The sequence below is a fragment of the Canis aureus genome, chromosome 7, assembly GCF_053574225.1.
Source record: "Canis aureus isolate CA01 chromosome 7, VMU_Caureus_v.1.0, whole genome shotgun sequence".
Lineage (NCBI taxonomy): Eukaryota > Metazoa > Chordata > Mammalia > Carnivora > Canidae > Canis > Canis aureus.
The window spans coordinates 47,783,035-47,800,993 of record NC_135617.1 but is presented as its reverse complement, the minus strand read 5'-3'; the positions used below and the strand labels follow the sequence as shown (position 1 = coordinate 47,800,993).

At 35.9% G+C, this 17,959-nt stretch overlaps 1 protein-coding gene across 1 annotated transcript in view; it reads left to right on the top strand.

The window, feature by feature from the left end:
• The window catches only part of PRIM2 (DNA primase subunit 2), a 311,113-nt gene that overhangs the window by 261,625 nt on the left and 31,529 nt on the right, over positions 1–17,959 (top strand). Inside the window, exon 12 of the mRNA XM_077903522.1 lies at positions 971–1,053. Within this exon, the coding sequence (XP_077759648.1) occupies positions 971–1,053 (83 nt within the window). The remainder of the gene's footprint in view (positions 1–970; positions 1,054–17,959) is intronic.

The window sequence follows — 17,959 nt, the reverse complement described above, 5'->3', positions numbered from 1 at the left end:
AGGAGTCCATAGTGTTATCGTGGATGTTTTTATTTATAGTTAAGATTTTTAGTAAGCACATTTGTTTGGCATCTAGGCTCTTCTCTGTTTTTGCTGCAACCAATTTTCCATTGGTTTTATTAAAAATGTACTATTGTTTCAGATTAACTTATAGATCCATCAACTGTGTACCTAAAAAAAGTAGTCTGGCTTCCTATATTAAATTTTAAAATAAGTACTTTGACTTACCATTGCAGCATCTTATTAAAATATCCAAAATTTTCCAGATTTTGGCCTTATAATATAGCTTTTACATTTCAATTTTTCTGTGTTCTTGTTTATGTAAATATTTTAGTAGTCCACCTTTATTATTATGTTACTCATGAAATAATACAGAGATAACATGTATCTATTATAAGAATTTTTTTAATGAAACACTTTTCTGTTTGTCCATCTAATTCCCATCTGTGATTCCTCTAAATTTAGATAGATTTTACTCTATGGGAAATATACATAAAATTTACATCTGAAAATGATGTGAGATATTCATATTTCTTAGAGTTTGTACATTTTTCTTTTTGCTTATATTTTCTTCTCATAGACTTTTAATGTAGTTTATAAAAAATAAGAATGAAATGTGAGATTGTATAAAGTTTTTAGATGAACTATAGCTAGTTTGTGATTATCTCTGCTTTAATAATGCATGTAGCATAATTAAAACTGTTTCCTCTTCCTGGTGAATGGGCAACTTTGCCGGAGAATGCTGTAACGTTTTATGTAACTCTTGAGCCTGTAGTACCCTGATAACCGTACAGTTAAGTTGTTGTTTAGATAAAGACAGGAAAGCAGTTGCACCCATGGGCAATTAACTTTTTTATTAATAAGCTGTTAAGACAATTAAGGGGAGCTTAGACAGTCTCTTGAGTGTGGTATTGTACTAAGTCCTGGGTAAATAACTTTGTTGGTGTGCTGGCTTGTTTTTTGTTGTCAGGGTGCCCATTCCGTCACAGTGACCCAGAGCTGCTGAAGCAGAAGTTGCAGTCATACAAGATCTCTCCCGCAGGGATAAACCAGGTAGGTCAGATACTGCCATGCATCCTCGGTCACAAGGCGCAGGACAATTTCTCTGAGTCTCACTTAATGTTCTTGCAGTAGTGCCGTGTGCTGCTTGTCAGGCCTTATACCCAGTCCTCTAGATGAGGGAAGCCAGAGTCTTGGCTTCCCCAGCTTCGAGTCCTTGGAAATTCTGGTTCTTCTGTCTGCGAGGCTGCATTCTTTTCTTGGTAATAAAGGAAACTTGGAAACCCTTTTTTCTCTCAGTTTGTTTTGCTATCTCAATTCAGAACATTTTAGAAAATAAATTTTTAGAGGAATGCACTGAAGCATGTCAGTGAAGCTGAGAATTAACGCCATCATATTTTATTTTGGGAAATTTTATTCTATGCCACATGTAAGTTAAAGCAGAAGATAATATAGTGACTAAATGTTCTGATAGGCATCACCTCTTGCTGTGTTAAATCTGCACTTCTGATGATAGTCCAGGGGGTTGAATAATCTGTCAAAATACTTTGTCTTGTAAATAATTGAGACTTAAAAAAAAGAAATACCTAAGTGCAAAACCAAATACTAAAGAGTAATTTGCAAGTATGCTTCAAAGAATATTGTAACATTGCTGTCTATGATGTGCTTTAGAGTTGACTTGGAATTTGAAGAAGTTCAAGAGGAGTGGAGTATTGTCTTCCTTTGCTTAAGAACAATATGTTTCAGAGCTGGAACATGGAAATCATTATGTATTTAATTATTTTCTCTTAAAGTAATTACTCTAGAAACCCTACTTCTTTTACTGTGTCCAAAATTTAGATTGAATTTAATTCATTCAGTTCAAATCTTAGAGTTTCATGATACTATGGGTAAGGCAGTGTGTAAGGTGTTGTTCTAAGGTGCAAAGAATCCTATAAATCCTGCTTCTGCAGAACCAGAATCTGGGGGAAAACATATACCAAGTGTTATGAGAGAGGTGTGCATAGAATGTCTTAGCTTTTCTGAAGAGGAGGAACTATAACTAGATGGGGAGGCCAAGGAACACTGTCTGGAAGAGATACTCTTTTGTTGTTGTTGTTGTTATGTTTTTATTTGAATTCTAGTTAGTTAACATGCAATGTATATTAGTTTCAGGTGTACAAAATAGTGATTCAGCATATCCATACATCACCTGTGCTCATTAGACCCCGTGCCTGGCTTCATCCCCATCACTTATTTAAGCCATCCCTCCACCTCGGGTAACTGTCAGTTTGTTCTCTAGAGTTAAGAGTCTGTTTCTTGATTTGTCTCTCTCTTTTTTCTTTCTTTGTTCTTTTGTTTTTAAATTCACATCTGAGTGAAATCATACAGTATTTGTCATTCTTTTACTTATTTAGCTAACATTATGCATTTTAGCTCCATCCATGTCCTTGCAAATGGCAAGATTTCATTCCTTTTTATGGCTGGATAATATTCCATTGGGTATATATACCACATCTTCTTTATTTGTTAGTTAGTTGATGGACATTTGGGCTGCTTCCATACCTTGGCTATTGTAAATAATGCTTCTATGAACACAGGGGTGTATGTATGCTTTTGAATTTGTGTTTTTGTATTCTTTAGGTAAATACCCAGTAGTGTGATTGTTGGATCATAAGGTAGATCTATTTTTAACCTTCTTTTTTTTTTTTAATTTAAATTTTAGGTAGTTAATATACAGTGCAGTATTGGTTTCTGCAGTATAATTCAGTGATTTGTCACTTACATTCAACACCCAGTGCTCATCATAACAGATTCCCTCCTTTTTTTTGGTTTTTTTTAAGATTGTATTTATTTGAGAGAGAGAGAGAGCATGAGCAGAGAGAGAGAAAAGGAGAGTCCTCATTGGGCAAGGAGCCCAAGAGCCAGCAGCTCAACTGATTGAGCCTCCCAGATGCCCCACAGGTGCCCTCCTTAATCCCCATCACCTGTGTAGCCGGTCCCCCACCCACATCCCTCTATCAACCCTCAGTCTGTTTTCTAACATTAAGAGTCTCCTATGGCTTGTTTCCCTCTCTCCTTTTTTTCTTTTCCCCTTCCCATAAATTCCACATAGGGGTAAAATCATATGGTATATGTCTTTTCTCTGACTGACTTATTTTACTTAGCATAGTACACTCTAACTCCAACCATGTCATTGCAAATGGCAAGATTTCATTCTTTTTGATGACTGAGTAATGTTCCATTGGGACTTGTGTGTGTGTACGTACGTACATACATACCACATCTTCTTTATCCATTCATCAGTTGATGGACATTTGGGCTCTCCATAATTTGGCTATAGTTTATAATGCTGCTGTAAACATTGGATTGCACGTATCCCTTTGAATCTGTAATTTTTGTACTTTGGGTAAATATCTAGTAGTACAATTGCTGGATCATAGGGTAGTTCTATTTTTAACATTTTGGGGAATCTCCATACTGTTTTCCAGAGTGGCTGCATCAGTTTGCGTACCTCCTAGTAATACAAAATGGTTCCGTTTTCTCCACTTCCTTACCAAAACTTGTTGTTTCTTGTGTTTTAGCCATTCTGCCAGATGTGAGGTGATATTGTAGTTTTGATTTACATCTCCTGGATGGTATAAGTGATGATGTGAACATCTTTTCATGCATCTCTTGGCCATCTGTGTGTCTTTGGAGAAATGTCTGTTCATGTCTTCTGCCCAATTTTAATTGGATTATTCATTTTTTGGGGTGTTGAGTTTTATAAGTTCTTTATATATTTTGGATACTAATCCTTTATCGGATATGTTCCTGCAAATATCTGTTCTCATTCCATAGGTTGCCTGTTAATTTTGTTGCTTGTTTCCTTCTCTGTGCAGAAAGAAGCTTTTCATTTTGATATAGTTCCAATAGTTTATTTTTAGTTTTGTTTCCCTTTCCTCAGGAGACCTATCTAGAAAAAATATTGCTACAGCCAATCTTGAATTACTTACTGCCTGTGTTCTCTGTTAGGATTTTGATGGTTTCAGGTCTCACATGTAGGTCTTTATCCATTTTGAATTTATTTTTGTGTTTATTATAAGAAAGTTGTCCAGTTTCATTCCTTTGCATGTGGCTGTCCAGTTTTCCCAACACCATTTGTTGAAGAGACAGTCTTTTTCCCGTGGATATTCTTTTCGGCTTTGTCAAAGATTAATTGACCATATAATACTGGTTTTATTTCTGAGCTTTCCATTCTGTTCCATTGATGTATATGTCCATTTTTATGCCAGTATCATGCTATTTTGATCACTACAGCTTTGTAATATAACTCGAAGTGTGGAATTGTGAGCCTCCAGCTTTCTTTTTCAAGATTGCTTTGGCTATTCAGGATCCTTTGTGGTTCCATACAAATTTAAGGATTATTTGTTTTAGTTCTGTGAAAGATCCTGTTGATATTTTGATAGGGATTGCATTAAACGTGTAGAGGTAGTATAGATATTTTAACAATATTTGTTCCTCCAGTCTATGAGCATGGGATGTCTTTACACTTTTTTGTGTTATCTTCAGTTTCTTTCATCAGTATTTTGTAGTTTTCAGAGTACAGGTCTTCCATCTCTTTGGTTAGGTCCATTCCTAGGTATCTCATTACTTGTGGTAAATGGAATTGTTTTCTTAATTTCTGTTTCTGCTGCTTCATTATTGGTACATAGAAATAGAACCAATTTCTGTACGTTGATTTTTGTGTTCTGTGACTATACTGAATTCTTTTATCAGTTCTAGTGGGTTTTTTTGGTGGAGTCTTTCAAGATTTCTATATATAGTATCCTATCATCTACAAATATCTTAACAGTTTGGATGCCTTTTATTTCTTTTTGTTGTCTAATTGCTGTGGCTAGGACTTCCAGTACTATGTTGAATAAAAGCGATGAGAGTGGACATCCTTATCTTGTTCCTGACTTTAGGGGAAAAAGTCTCAGTTTTCCCCGATTAAAGATAATGTTAGCTATTGGCTTTTCACCTATACCTTTTGTTTTGTTGAGGGATGTTCCCTCTAAGCCTACTTTGTTGAGAGATTTTATCATGAATAAATGGTGTACATTGTCAAATGCTTTTTCTTCATCTTTTGAGATAATCATATGGTTCTTATTCTTTCTCTTTTTAATGTGATGTGTCATGTTGATATATTTGGGAATATTGAATCACCCTTGCAACCTATAAATAAATCCCACTTGATCATGGTGGATGACTTTTATTTATTTATTTATTTATTTTTAAAATTTTTTTATTTATTTATGATAGTCACAGAGAGAGAGAGAGAGAGAGGCAGAGACACAGGCAGAGGGAGAAGCAGGCTCCATGCACCGGGAGCCCGATGTGGGATTCGATCCCGGGTCTCCAGGATCGCGCCCCGGGCCAAAGGCAGGCGCCAAACCGCTGCGCCACCCAGGGATCCCGGTGGATGACTTTTAAAATGTATTGTTTGATTTGGTTTGCTAGTATTTTGTTGAGAATTTTTACATCTCTGTTCATCAGGGATATTAGCCGGTATTTTTCTTTGTTTTCAGTTGAGTCTTTTTCTGCTTTTGGTGTCATGGTAATGCTGGCCTTATAAAATGAGTTTGAAAGTTTTCCTTCCTTTTCTATTTTTTAGAATAGTTTGAGAAGAGGTATTGAGAAGAGGTATCTTTTAAATGGTTGGTGGAATTTGACTGTGAAGCCATCTGGTTGGGACTTTTCTTGGGATCTTTTTGATTACTAATTCAGTTTCTTCTCTGCTAATTGGTCTGTTCAACTTTTCTTTTTCTTCCTGTTTTGGTTTGGTAGTTTATATGTTTTCAGGTATTTATCTACGTCTTCTAGATTGTCCAGTTTGTTGGCATATAGTTTTCCATAATTTTTTCTTTTTTTTTTTTCATAATTTTTTCTTATAATTGTTTATATTTCTGTGGTCTGGTTATTATTTCTCCTTCTCATTTGTAATTTTATTTTTTTAAGTCCTTTCTCTCTTTTTTTTTCTTTTTTTTTTTTTAAAGATTTTATTTATTCATGAGAGGCACAGAGAGAGAGAGAGAGAGAGGCAGAGACACAGGGAGAGGGAGAAGCCGGCTCCCTGCAGGGAGCCCGACGTGGGATGGATCCCGGGTCTCCAGGATCATGCCCTGGGCTGAAGTTGGTGCTAACCTGCTGAGCCTCCCGGGCTGCCCCTCTTTTTGATAGGTCTGGTTAGAGGTTTATCAGTTTTGTTGATTATTTCAAAGAACCAGCTCCTGGTTTCTTTGATCTGTCTCTTGATTTTTTTAAATTTCTAAATAATTTATTTCTGCTCTAATAATTATTTATTTCCTTCCTTCTGCTGGTTTTAGATTTTGTTTCTTGCTCTTTTCTAGCTCCTTTAGGTGTAAAGTAAGATTGAGATTTTTCTTGCTTCTTGAGGTAGGCCTGTATTGCCTTTTAGAACCATTTTTACTGCATCCTGGAAGTTTTGGGCCATCATGTTTTCATTTTCATTTGTTTCCATGTACTTTTTAAATTTCTGGTTGACTCATTAATTGTTTAGCAATATTTTGTTTAACTTCCATGTATTTTTGGTCTTTCCAGAATTTTTCTTGTGGTTGACTCCTAGTTTCATACTGTTGTGGTCAGGAAAGGTGCGTGGTAAGACTTCAGTCATCTTGAATTTGTTCAGACTTGTTTTGTGAGCTAATATGTGATCTATTCTAGAGAAGGTTCCGTGTGTACTTGAAAAGAATGTGTATTCTTCTGTTTCAGAATGGAATGTTCTGAGTATACCTGTTAAATCCATCTCTTCTAGTATTAAATCTATCATTCAAAGTCATTGTCTCCTTGTTGATTTTCTGTTTACATGATCTGTTCATTGCTGCAGGTGGAGTGTTAAAATTACCTACTGTTATTGTGTTATTATTAGTTTCTTTATATTTGTTATTAACTCTTTAATATATTTGTATGCTCCTCTGTACATAAATATTTACAATTATTATATCTTCTTGTTGGATGTTGCTCCATCCCTTCACTTTCAATATTTGGGTGTCTTTAGGTCTAAAATGAGTTTCTTGTAGGCAGCATATAGTGGATCTTCCTTTTTTGTAAATCCATTCTGTCATCCTTTGTCTTTTAATTATAGTGTTTAGTCTATTTGCATTCAATTAAATTGGTATGTATTTATTGTCATTTTGTTATTTGGCTTGTGATTGTTTCTGAAGATTTTCTCTGGTCCTTTTTTCTCCCATTCATGGTTTACTTCTTTTCTTTAGTGATATATTAGGATCTCCTCCTCTTTATTCTTTGCATATTTATTAGTAGTTTTTGATACATGGTTTCCATTACGTTTGTATATAATCTCTTGCATATAGCAGTCTGTTAATTGTTGTTTAAGTTTGAACCCATTCTTTATTTCTCTCTTCCCCCACTTTTTAGGTTTATACTGTTATATCTTATATTCTATTATTTTGTGAGTTCCTTGATTGATTTTTTTTTACAGAAATATTCATTTTTACTGCTTTGTGTTTCCTACTGTTCTACTCTCACTTCTGGTCTCTCTCTTCCACTTAGTGTGTTTCTTTAATATTTCTTGCACAGCTGGTTTAGTGATCATGAATTACTTTAGTTTTTGTTTGTCTGAGAAACTCTTTATCTCTCCTTATATTCTGAGTGATAGCTTTGCTGGAGTATTGTTGGCTGCAAATTTTTCCCATTCAGTACTTCGAATATATTATGACACTCCTTTCTGGCTTGGGAAGTTTCTGCTAAAAATAATCTCCTGCTAGCCTTAATGGATTTTCCCTTGGAAGTTACTGTCTTCTTTTGTCTTGCTGCTTTTGAAATTTTTTCTTTATCAATATATTTTGCAAATTTAGTTAGAGTATGTCTTTTTTGTTGTTGTTACAGTATGTCTTGTTGTCAGTCTGCTTTTATTAATTTTGATGAGAGCCTTCAGTGCCTTTTAGATCTGGACATATTTTTCCTTCCCCAGATTACAAAAGTAATTTTTAGCTATTATCTCTTCAAATAAATTCTCAGCCCCCTTCTTCCTCTTTCCTTCTTCTGGGACTTCTATAATATGAATATTACTACGTTTGATGGAGTCACTGAGTTCCCTAGGTCTTGCTTGTTTTGTGTAATTCTTTTTTCTGTCTGTGTTTAGCTTTCCATTTTCCATTTCCATTCCAGTAATTTCATTACTTTTTGCTACTCTGTCTTCTGTGTCATTAATTCATTCCTCTACTTCTTCCAGCTGCTATTCATTCTGTCAGGTGTGTTTCTTATTTCATGTATTGTGTCCTTTTTCTCTGCTGTGTTATTCCTTGTCTTTGTTAAGGTTCTCATTCATGTCTTCCAGTCATTTCTCTAGTCTAATGAGTATCCTTATGATCATTACTTTAAATTCTCTATCAGGCATCTTACCTGTATATGTTTTGCTTAGATCTTCGGCCATGGCCTTGTCCTGGTCATTTATTTGGGATGAGTTTTTCTTTCTCTTCATTTTGTCTAAGTCTCGGTATCTCTTTCTCTCTGTTAGGAAAGTCAGCTATATATCCCATTTTTGTGGTTGATGGCCTTATGAAGAAGTAGTCCTACAGTGCCCTGCCATGTAGTACCCTCTGTTCCCCAGGGCCTGGTGCTTCTGGGAGTATTTCCATTGTGTGCTATGTGAGCTCTGCTGTCTTGTCCCGGCTGTTTTATCTTCCAGGCCAGTCATCTGCAAAGGCTATCTTTTTCTGTTGTGAGTAGTGTTTAGTCCCTGGCCTGAGTCTTGGCATGTTGTAACTAGGTGTGCTCTGGTCTGTTTGTGAAATGAGACCTATTGCTACCACTGCCAGAACTGAGATTCTATAAAACTCCTGGATCAGGCAATGTGGTGTGAGCAGGTGTTTGGGCTGGTTTTCTGGTGGAGGGGGTCTGAGCTCTGGGACTGAGGCAAGGTGAGTGGGAAGGGCAATTGCACCAGAATGTGATCGATGGTGCTTGGTATAAGCAAGTTAGGTATAAGCAAGTTAGTCAGTGTTATACTACTTCCCACAGGTGGCTCTGTCCTTATGCTGGTCTGGGTAGGGAAATGGCATCTGCCAGTTCCTTTGTTCCCAGAGGGGTTTTATGAATGCTCTCTCTCTGGGATGCCTCAATCACCCTACTGTGTGCCGTAGGCACTCTTCAGATTGCTGTTTCCAGGCTGTATGTTCCCAGACTATTTGCCCTGCCTTTTCTCCAAGAATAGCCCCAATATCCTCCGAGCTCTCCTAGAGCCAAGCATGCCAACCTTTAAAACTCGAGGCTTTAAAGCCTGGTTGCAAGAACTCAAGAAGTTCAGCCCCTCTTGCTTTCCAAACCAATTGCTCTAGGGATTCCTTCCCACCACTCCACCCCCACCCCCACCCCCATGAGTTAGTCTGTCTCTTACTCTTCTCTATAACTGCAGCTCCCTCCCTACCACAGTGGTGATCTTTTACTCTCTCAAATCATATCTCTGCACTTCCTACCTTCTTCGACGTGGCCTCTTCTCTTCCTTTCATTGTGGAGTTTGTTCTGCCAGTCTTCAGGTCAATTTCTGAGGTATTTAGGATGAGTTGATAGTTACCTAATTGTATTCATGATATGAGGTGAGCCTACGGTCCTCCTACTCTACTACCACCTTCCAGCCTCCAGAAGATACACTTTTTGACTGGGTAGGGTGGTGGGGAAGTGGGAATTAGGAAAAGAGAATGCAAAAATGAAAGGCAGTAAATATATAGATTATTTGGATTTCAAGCTTAAAATAATGGAGGCCCCAGTACATAAACATTAATAGACAACTTAAAAGAAGTTGGTTTGCAAGATTAGGTTTAGAGGTGGGATATTTTTTTCTTTTCTTTTTTAATTTAAATTCAATTTAGTTAACATAGTGTTTTAAGAACTTCAGGGGCTAGAATTTAGGGGTGGGATATTTAAATGGCAGACAGAAACTAGATTTGTACTACCTTAGAGAAGTTATAACTGGAAATCTGATGTTCTTCCCAGTTAGAAATGTAGAACTGTAGGGTTTTATGGAGCCACATATGTCATGCCCATGGATACAACCAATAGGTCATTGATAGAACCAGAATTGAAGCCAGGCCTGCTGACTCTGCTTTTCTCTCTGTCTCTCTCTCTCTCTCTCTCTCTCTCTCTCAGCCCTAGTTTACATAATGGCGATTATGGGAGGAAGGGAGAAAAAAAATAATGGAGAGAGGATGTGGGGAGTCAAAAGCCATGTCTTAAAATGGAGTCTTGGCTAACACTTCCCTTCTGTCAGTCAATATTGAGAAGTGGAATCAAAAAAGACTGAACAAAAAAGGGAGAGACAGGAAATACATTAGAGAAATGAAAGCATCACACAGGTCATTGAGAATTTTGAGAAGAGGGCCCATATGTGTCCTCCATAGCAGAGAGACTATGTAAGAAGAGGACCAAGAAAAGGTGAAAGGGTGTGTTGAATGGGTTACCCACCTTTAATTTGGTGAAAGGTGGCAATATAGTGTTGGAAACTGAAAGCCAGATCACATAGACTTAACACATGAATGAATAAAAGACAGTGAATTGGATTTGTAGACGGTATAAGTAGGCTTTTCAAAATATGTGCTAGTGAAAGGAATGACAAAGTGTTATTAGTTTAAGCATCTTGTGATGGTTTAGGCTAGAGGAGACCTGAGCCTGTTTGTAGCAGGGAAGAAAAGAAACGGTAATCTTGATAAAAATATTTTTAAAAAAATAATTCCTCTTGAACCAAACGATTAATTTTTCTTTCCTTTACATCATGACTATACTATATATGCCTTTGCTCTTAAACTTATTATACAAGATTATAATTATTTAAATGTTTATCTTTCCCACTAACTTTTAAGTTTGCTGAGAGGAGGATTGAATTTTTTTTACTTTATCTCATAGTAATGCAGTGAGTTTTCACTTGGGAGGTGCTAAGAAAATGTTGGGAAAGTAAGTGGGAATATTCTCATATGAGGTAGGTGCTACAATGTGCTTGGTGGGGTGAAGAAAGAGGCAAATAGAAACTCAATGATATAGGTGAAACCCTTATTAAAGAAAGGAGGCTACATACTTGCACAAGAGGATGATGACTGAAAGAGGCCTATCTTTCAGCTAACATGGGAATATAGAAAAGAACTTAAGAAAAAGAATATAGAGAACTTAGGGGTAGAACAAAGGGAAGTTAGTGGAGTGTATTAAGTGGCCTTACTCTTCCTTGTAAAGGAAGAGATCTGGTCAGTAGCCGATAGTAGTGATTAAGAATGATGTTTTGGATATAAGAAAGGTTAGGAACTATTGGCAACAAATTTGATAGGGAGTCTAGAAAAAGATTATTATTACTATTTTTAGTCACTAGAAAGATTCCCTTTTTAAAAAATACAGGCAGGGACGCCTAGGTGGCTTAGTCAGTTAAACATCTGCCTTCGGCTCAGATCATGATCCTGGGGTCCTATCAAGCCCTGCATTGGGCTCTCAGCTCAGCGGGGAATCTGCTTCTCCTTCTGCTCCTCCCCCCTGCTTGTGTTCTTTCTCATAAATGAGCGAACAAATAGACTTTAGTAAAAAATAAATTACCATGTCTATTGAGAATATTAATATTTTTATTTAATAGTAATGACTATGTGTTAGAAGGGGGTGGAGGGACTGTAAAGTATCCCGCAAACTGAAAAAGGACTTTGAGACTGAAAAGCAAAGGCAACTCCATGTGGTTTACACAGAATTTTATTCAAGGTACCTTACTGACATGATTGAACAGGCAGTGATCTGGACAGCTGCACATCTATTTTTCTTAAATTCCAGACCTTAGTCTGTGCTTTTATAGAGCAAGGGAACATGCCAGAGGGCACTGCAGTGAGGTCAAAGGGTCTGTATACACTTCATTGATAGCTAGCATTTAACAGACCTTGTGGTGCCATCTGTGTATCAGAAAGGGGCGAAGGCATGTTATTTCTAATAGTTATCTAAACAGATTTAGAGAAGACCAGAACAAGCCTCCCTGCATTCTGGTAGTGGCATACATTAACCTCTCATGTGCCCAGAAAACATAGTGCCAAGGGAGGTCATCACGTGGGCGTGAATAAGGTGGTAAGTGAAAGATGGAGTCAGTATGGTCAGCACTCCTACACTATGTTTGTATATGCTTTGCTTTTGACTTCATTGCTTTCCTTCATTTACTCTCAGTCTATAAGTAGATCCTTTACTTAGTTGAAGCTAATTAGTAATTTCCACATTACCCTTTGGACCTGCATTGTAACCTTTATCTGAGATGAACACAGATGTATAGTGCATGTGGGCAAGCTGTAAATAATATTTTGCTTTTATCTGATGTCTTTTTTGAGTGGATCTCAGTAGAGTGGAGCAGCTGGGGGACTGTGTTCTAAAGGCCAGAAAGTTGATGAATGAAAAATCCATGTAAAACATTTGATGAATGCCTAGTTGCAGGTTGGCATGAGTGCAAATTAAATCTTAAAAACTCCAAGTGCACTTTAAAATATTGAAAGTCAAGAAAAACATCATTAAAATGCATGTAAGGTAAAACTCAATGTAGCTACTTTTTTTTTTTTTTTAAAGATTTTATTTATTTATTCATGAGAGACACAGAGAGAGAGAGGGGCAGAGATACAGGCAGATCCCGGGACTCCAGGACCACACCCTGGGCCAAAGGCAGGTGCTAAACCGCTGAGCCACCCAGGGATCCCTTCAATGTAGCTACTTTTTATTTCAGAGAAAAACTACTTGAGAAAGATACCTTCAACTATTAAAAAAAAAATACTCAGATGCTAATAATCAGAATCATTTTGGTTTTGGTTTTTTGTTTGTTTTTGAAAGAGAGAGGGTGGAGGGCAGGGAGGTACAGAGGGAAAGGGAGAGAGAAAACCCCAAGCAGGCTACACACCCAGCAGGAAACCCAATGCGGAACTCCCATCTCATAACCCTAAGATCACGACCTGCCCTGGAATCAGTCATATGCTTAACCAGCTGAGCTACCCAGATGCCTCTGATAATCAAAATCTTGAGCAGAAAAGACATCAATGTGACTTGAATGGCATCACCTATTTTAAAAACACACACACACACACACACATACACTCATAGGATCACATTTCTTCCTTTTTGAATGAGCTTGCCATCTCACTTAAGAAAACAGTAACTGAACAATAGAATAAAGCCAAAGAGAATGGACAGCCCAGCATTTATCCCTCATCTCTCCCCAAAAAGACATTAACATGGATATCAGATCACCAATAATATTGAAAGCAAACTAGACAAATCCACAATTATATTGAAGAATTAACTTACCTTTCAATGATTAATTGAATAAGTAGACAAAATCAGTAAGGATATAGAAGACTTGAACAACACTGTCAACCATCTTGATCTAATTGACATTTGTAGAACATACTGCCCCAACCAGGTGAATATACATTTTTTTTCATGTGTCCATGAAACAATAACCCAGATACATCATATTCTAGGTCTTAAAAAAAATCCATTACAAATCTAAACAAATTGAAGTCGTACAAAATGTTTTCTGACTAACCACAACAGTAAGACATGAAAAAGAAGGAAAAGGCAGAAAGGAAAGAAAGAAAACCTTTCTCTATTCTCAGATAATGTGACTATGAAAAAATGTCAAAGAACCTACCTAAACTGCTATTATAACTAAGAATTTGCAGAAAATAAGCCAATATATAAAAATTAATATTTATTCCAGTGAGCAATTGGAAATTCAAAGTTTTTGGAAGTACCATATGCAATAGAACAAAAAAGAAATAAACACTTTTAAAAATGTATTTATCTAACAAAATATGTGCATGATCTCTATGTTGAAACACTTTATGCTGAAACACTGATGAAAGTAATCAAAGAATAAAGTTGTGGATGCCTACTACCTGATTTTAAGACTTACTTTAAAACTACTATTTTAAAAAAAACTACTATAATCAAACAGGAAACAACAAATGTTGGTGAGGATGTGGAGAAAGGGGAACCCTCTTGCACTCTTGGTGGGAATGCAAGCTGGTACAAGTTTTATCTGTCTTGTACCAGCTTGCATTCCCACACTCTAGAAAACAGTGTGGAGGTTCTTCAAGAAGTTAAAAATAGAGTTACCTTATGACCCAGTAATTGCTCTACTTGGTATTTACCCCAAAGATACAGATGTAGTGAAACGACAGGACACCTGCACCCCAATGTTTATAACAGCAATGTCCATAATAGCCAAACTGTGGAAGGAACCATGATGTCATTCAACAGATGAATGGATAAAGAAGATGTGGTATAAATATATATATATATAGTGTGTATGTATATATAGTATATATAAATATATATGTGGTGTATGTGTATATACATGTATATATATACTATATATATATAGTATATATATACTATATATATATACATACATACACAAACACACAATGGAATATTACTCAGCCATCAGAAAGGATGAATACCAACCATTTGCTTCGACATGGATGGGACTGGGAGGAGGGTATTATGCTGAGTGAAATAAGTCTGAAAGTCCATTGCCAAATTCAGTGTTAAGAACATTCATACCTGTGTTTTCTTGTTATAAGTCTTACAGTTTTGGCTCTTACATCTAGATCATTAATACATTTGAGTTAAGTCTTGTATATGGTATTGTATATGTATGATATTCAACTTCATTACTTTTCATGTGTATAGCCAGTTGTCCCAGCATCATATATTGAAAAGACTCTTTCTCCATTATAACGGTCTTACACCCTTGTCAAAACTCAGTTGGACATGGATTGATTGGATTTACATGGATTTATTTCTGGACTCTCATTTCTATAGCATTGGTCTGTATGTCTGTCTCTCTGCCAGTACCATACGTTTTTTATTACTGTAGCTTTTTAGTAAGTTTTGAAATCAGAAAGTTTGAATCCTCCAACTTTGTGTTCTTAATATTGTTTGGGCTATTTAGAGTCCCTTGCAATTCCATATGAATTTGAGGATTGTCTTTTCCATTTCTGCAAGAAAGGCCTTTGGAACTTTCATAGGGATTGCATTCAATCTATAGATTGATTTGGGTGGTATTGATATATTAACCACACTATCTTTTAATCCACGAACAGGGGATTTCTTTCCATTTATTTAGGTCTTTAATTTCTTTCAGCAGTGTTTTGTAGTTTTCAGCATATGTGTCTTTCACCTCCTGGGCAAAATTTATTCCTAGATATTTCATTCTTTTGAAAGCTATTGTAAACAGAACTTCCATTTTCTGATGGTTCATTGCTAGTACTAGAAATGCAACTGATTCTTTTGTGTTGTTGTATCCTCCAGCTTTGCTGAATTCATTTATTAGTTCTAATAGTTTTTAAAATGGATTCTTAATTTTTCTGCATGTAAGACCATGCCATCTGTTAATAAGCATAGTTTTACCTTACTGTTTCCATCTGGAAGTCATTTATCTCTTGCCTAATTGCTTTGACTAGAACTTCCACTATCATGTTGAATAGCAGCAGTGAAAGAAGGCATCCTTGTCTTTTCTTGATCTTGGAGGAAAGCTTTCAATATCTCACTATGATTATGAGGTTAGCTGTAGGTTTTTCATAAATGCCCTTTATTATGTTAAGGAAATTTTCTTCTATTCCTAGTGTGTAGTGTGTCTGTGTGTGTTCAGTCATGAAAAAGTGTTGGATGTGATCAGATTGCAGCTTTTGTCCTTCATTCTATTAATGTGATGTATTAGTTTATTGGTATTCATATGTTGAACCACCCTGGCATTACTAGGATAAATCTCACTTGATCATGATTTATAATACTTTTTAATATACTGCTGGATTTGGTTTGCTAGTATTTTGTTGAAATTTTTTGGCATCTATATCATTAAGGATATTATCTGCAGTTTTCTTGTGATGTCTTTGGCTTTGCTATCAGGGTAACGTTGACCTTTAAAAATGAGTTAGAAAATGTTGACTTCTCTTCTATTTTTGGAAGAGTTTGCAAAGGATTGATGTTATTTCTCCTCTACATGTTTAGTAGATCTGACCAGTGAAGCCATCTAATTCTGGGCTTTTCTTTGGTGGGAGGTTTTTTAAATACTGACTCAACCTCTTTGTCACAGGTTTCTTCAGATTTTTCTATGCATTTTTGGGTCAGTTTTTAAAATGTATGTGTTTGTAGGAATCTATCCATTTCATCTAGGTTGTCTAATTGGTTCCTAATATAGGAACCTAATATAAAGGATTATAACCCTTTTCATTTTAGGGAAGTAAGTACTAATGTCCCTACTTTCATTCCTGATATTAGCAATTTGAGTCTTTAATTCTTTTTTTCTTTTTTTTTTTTAATTCTTTTTTTCTTATTTAATCTAGCTAAAGCTTTACCAGTTTTATTGGTAAAGAACTAATAAAGAACCAACTTTTTTTTTAATTTTCTTTTTTGCATTTCTCTATTTTATCTTCACTCTGACTTTATTTCCTTCCTTTGGTTGGTTTTGAGTTTAATCTGCTCTTTTTCTAGTTCCTAAAAGTATAAAATTAGGTTATTGATTGAAATTTTTCTTTTTTAAAAGTGTGTACATAGGTATGTACTTATTGCCATTTTCTTGATTGTTCTCTGGTATTTCTTTGTAACTCTTTTTTGTTCCTTTTCTTACTCTGTTTTTTTGTGATTTGATGAATTTCTTTATGGTTTTATTTGGACTTTTTCTCTCTGTTTTTTTCTGTATCTAAGATTTTGTTTGTGGTTACCATGAGGTAACACTCTGTTATATAGCATTCTGTTCTAAATTGATGGTCACTGAAGTTAAAATAGATTCTAAAATAACTCCCATTTTTCCTAACCCCTCACCATGTTTTATGTATATAGATATGTGTAAAGATATCTTACATCTTTTTTGTGTGTGTGTATTTGTTAACTAATCATTGAAGATATAGTTGATTTTTACTACTTTTGTCTTTTATTCTTCCAGTTAACTTTATATAAGGCTTCAGCTGCTGCAGTAATGCCTGTGGTCACAGCTGGACTGTGAGGTCTGGCTCCAACTATTTCAGGTGTGCTTGTGGGTGATGCTGAATACTCTCTCCCCTTAGCAGAAGCCACTTTTTAGGGGTATCACTTCCAGTCGAGGCTACCTACTTGATGCTTTCAGGCAGTAACCACTTTGGGGACTTACCAAGTGTTTTATAATAGTATCTTATTCTATTTTCTTCACAGCAACATCATTAGGTAAATGTTCATTATTACTTGTTTGTTTTTTTTCTATGAGCATAAACTCCATAAGAGCAATAATTTGTCCATCTTTGTTTATCTCTCCATTACTTATAACAATGGCTGGTAAATTAGTACTTCAGAAGACACTTCCGGGTTTTAAACTTTACATTTCTTTTAGGTTTTTTAGCTTTTTTTTTTTTTTTTAAAAAGCAATTCAACTGAATAAATTTTAAAGTTCTTAATGTCTTTATTCAGTAATTCACAAATCAGTCAGCATACAATCTAGGAAATAGAAGTGAGTTTCTTGGCGCTGTGCAAATAAAAGACTATAGTCTGAAGGGAGTGGAACAAGGAAGTTTATAGCAGACCAAAAAAGTGGATTTGTTATTGCAAGGTCATTTTCCTTTAGAGGATGGCAGGAGTCTGTCAGGCAGATCAGGTGCTATTTAGAGATTCCTGATTGAATGGTTTAAGATCCCATTTCTGGGAGAGCTGAATCTGTAATTAAGTAAAGTTTCAATTTGGTTAGATGGGGCTTAGCAAACGTGACTTTGTTATGGTCCTGTTGTCTTGTTAATAATAATTCACCCCTTTGATCAGACTTTCAGCCTGAGAGATGTGGTCAAAATCGAAGGTATTACCATTACTTTCAGCTACCACTCTGAAGTTCTCAAGGGCTTTTTGCAGAATCTCTGTGTGCTATTTACCATTCGTGTCGTCTCTTTGTTGAATCTCTTTATGGAACTTCCTAGTCACAATATTGGGTTTACATTCTTTACATTGATCATTCTCT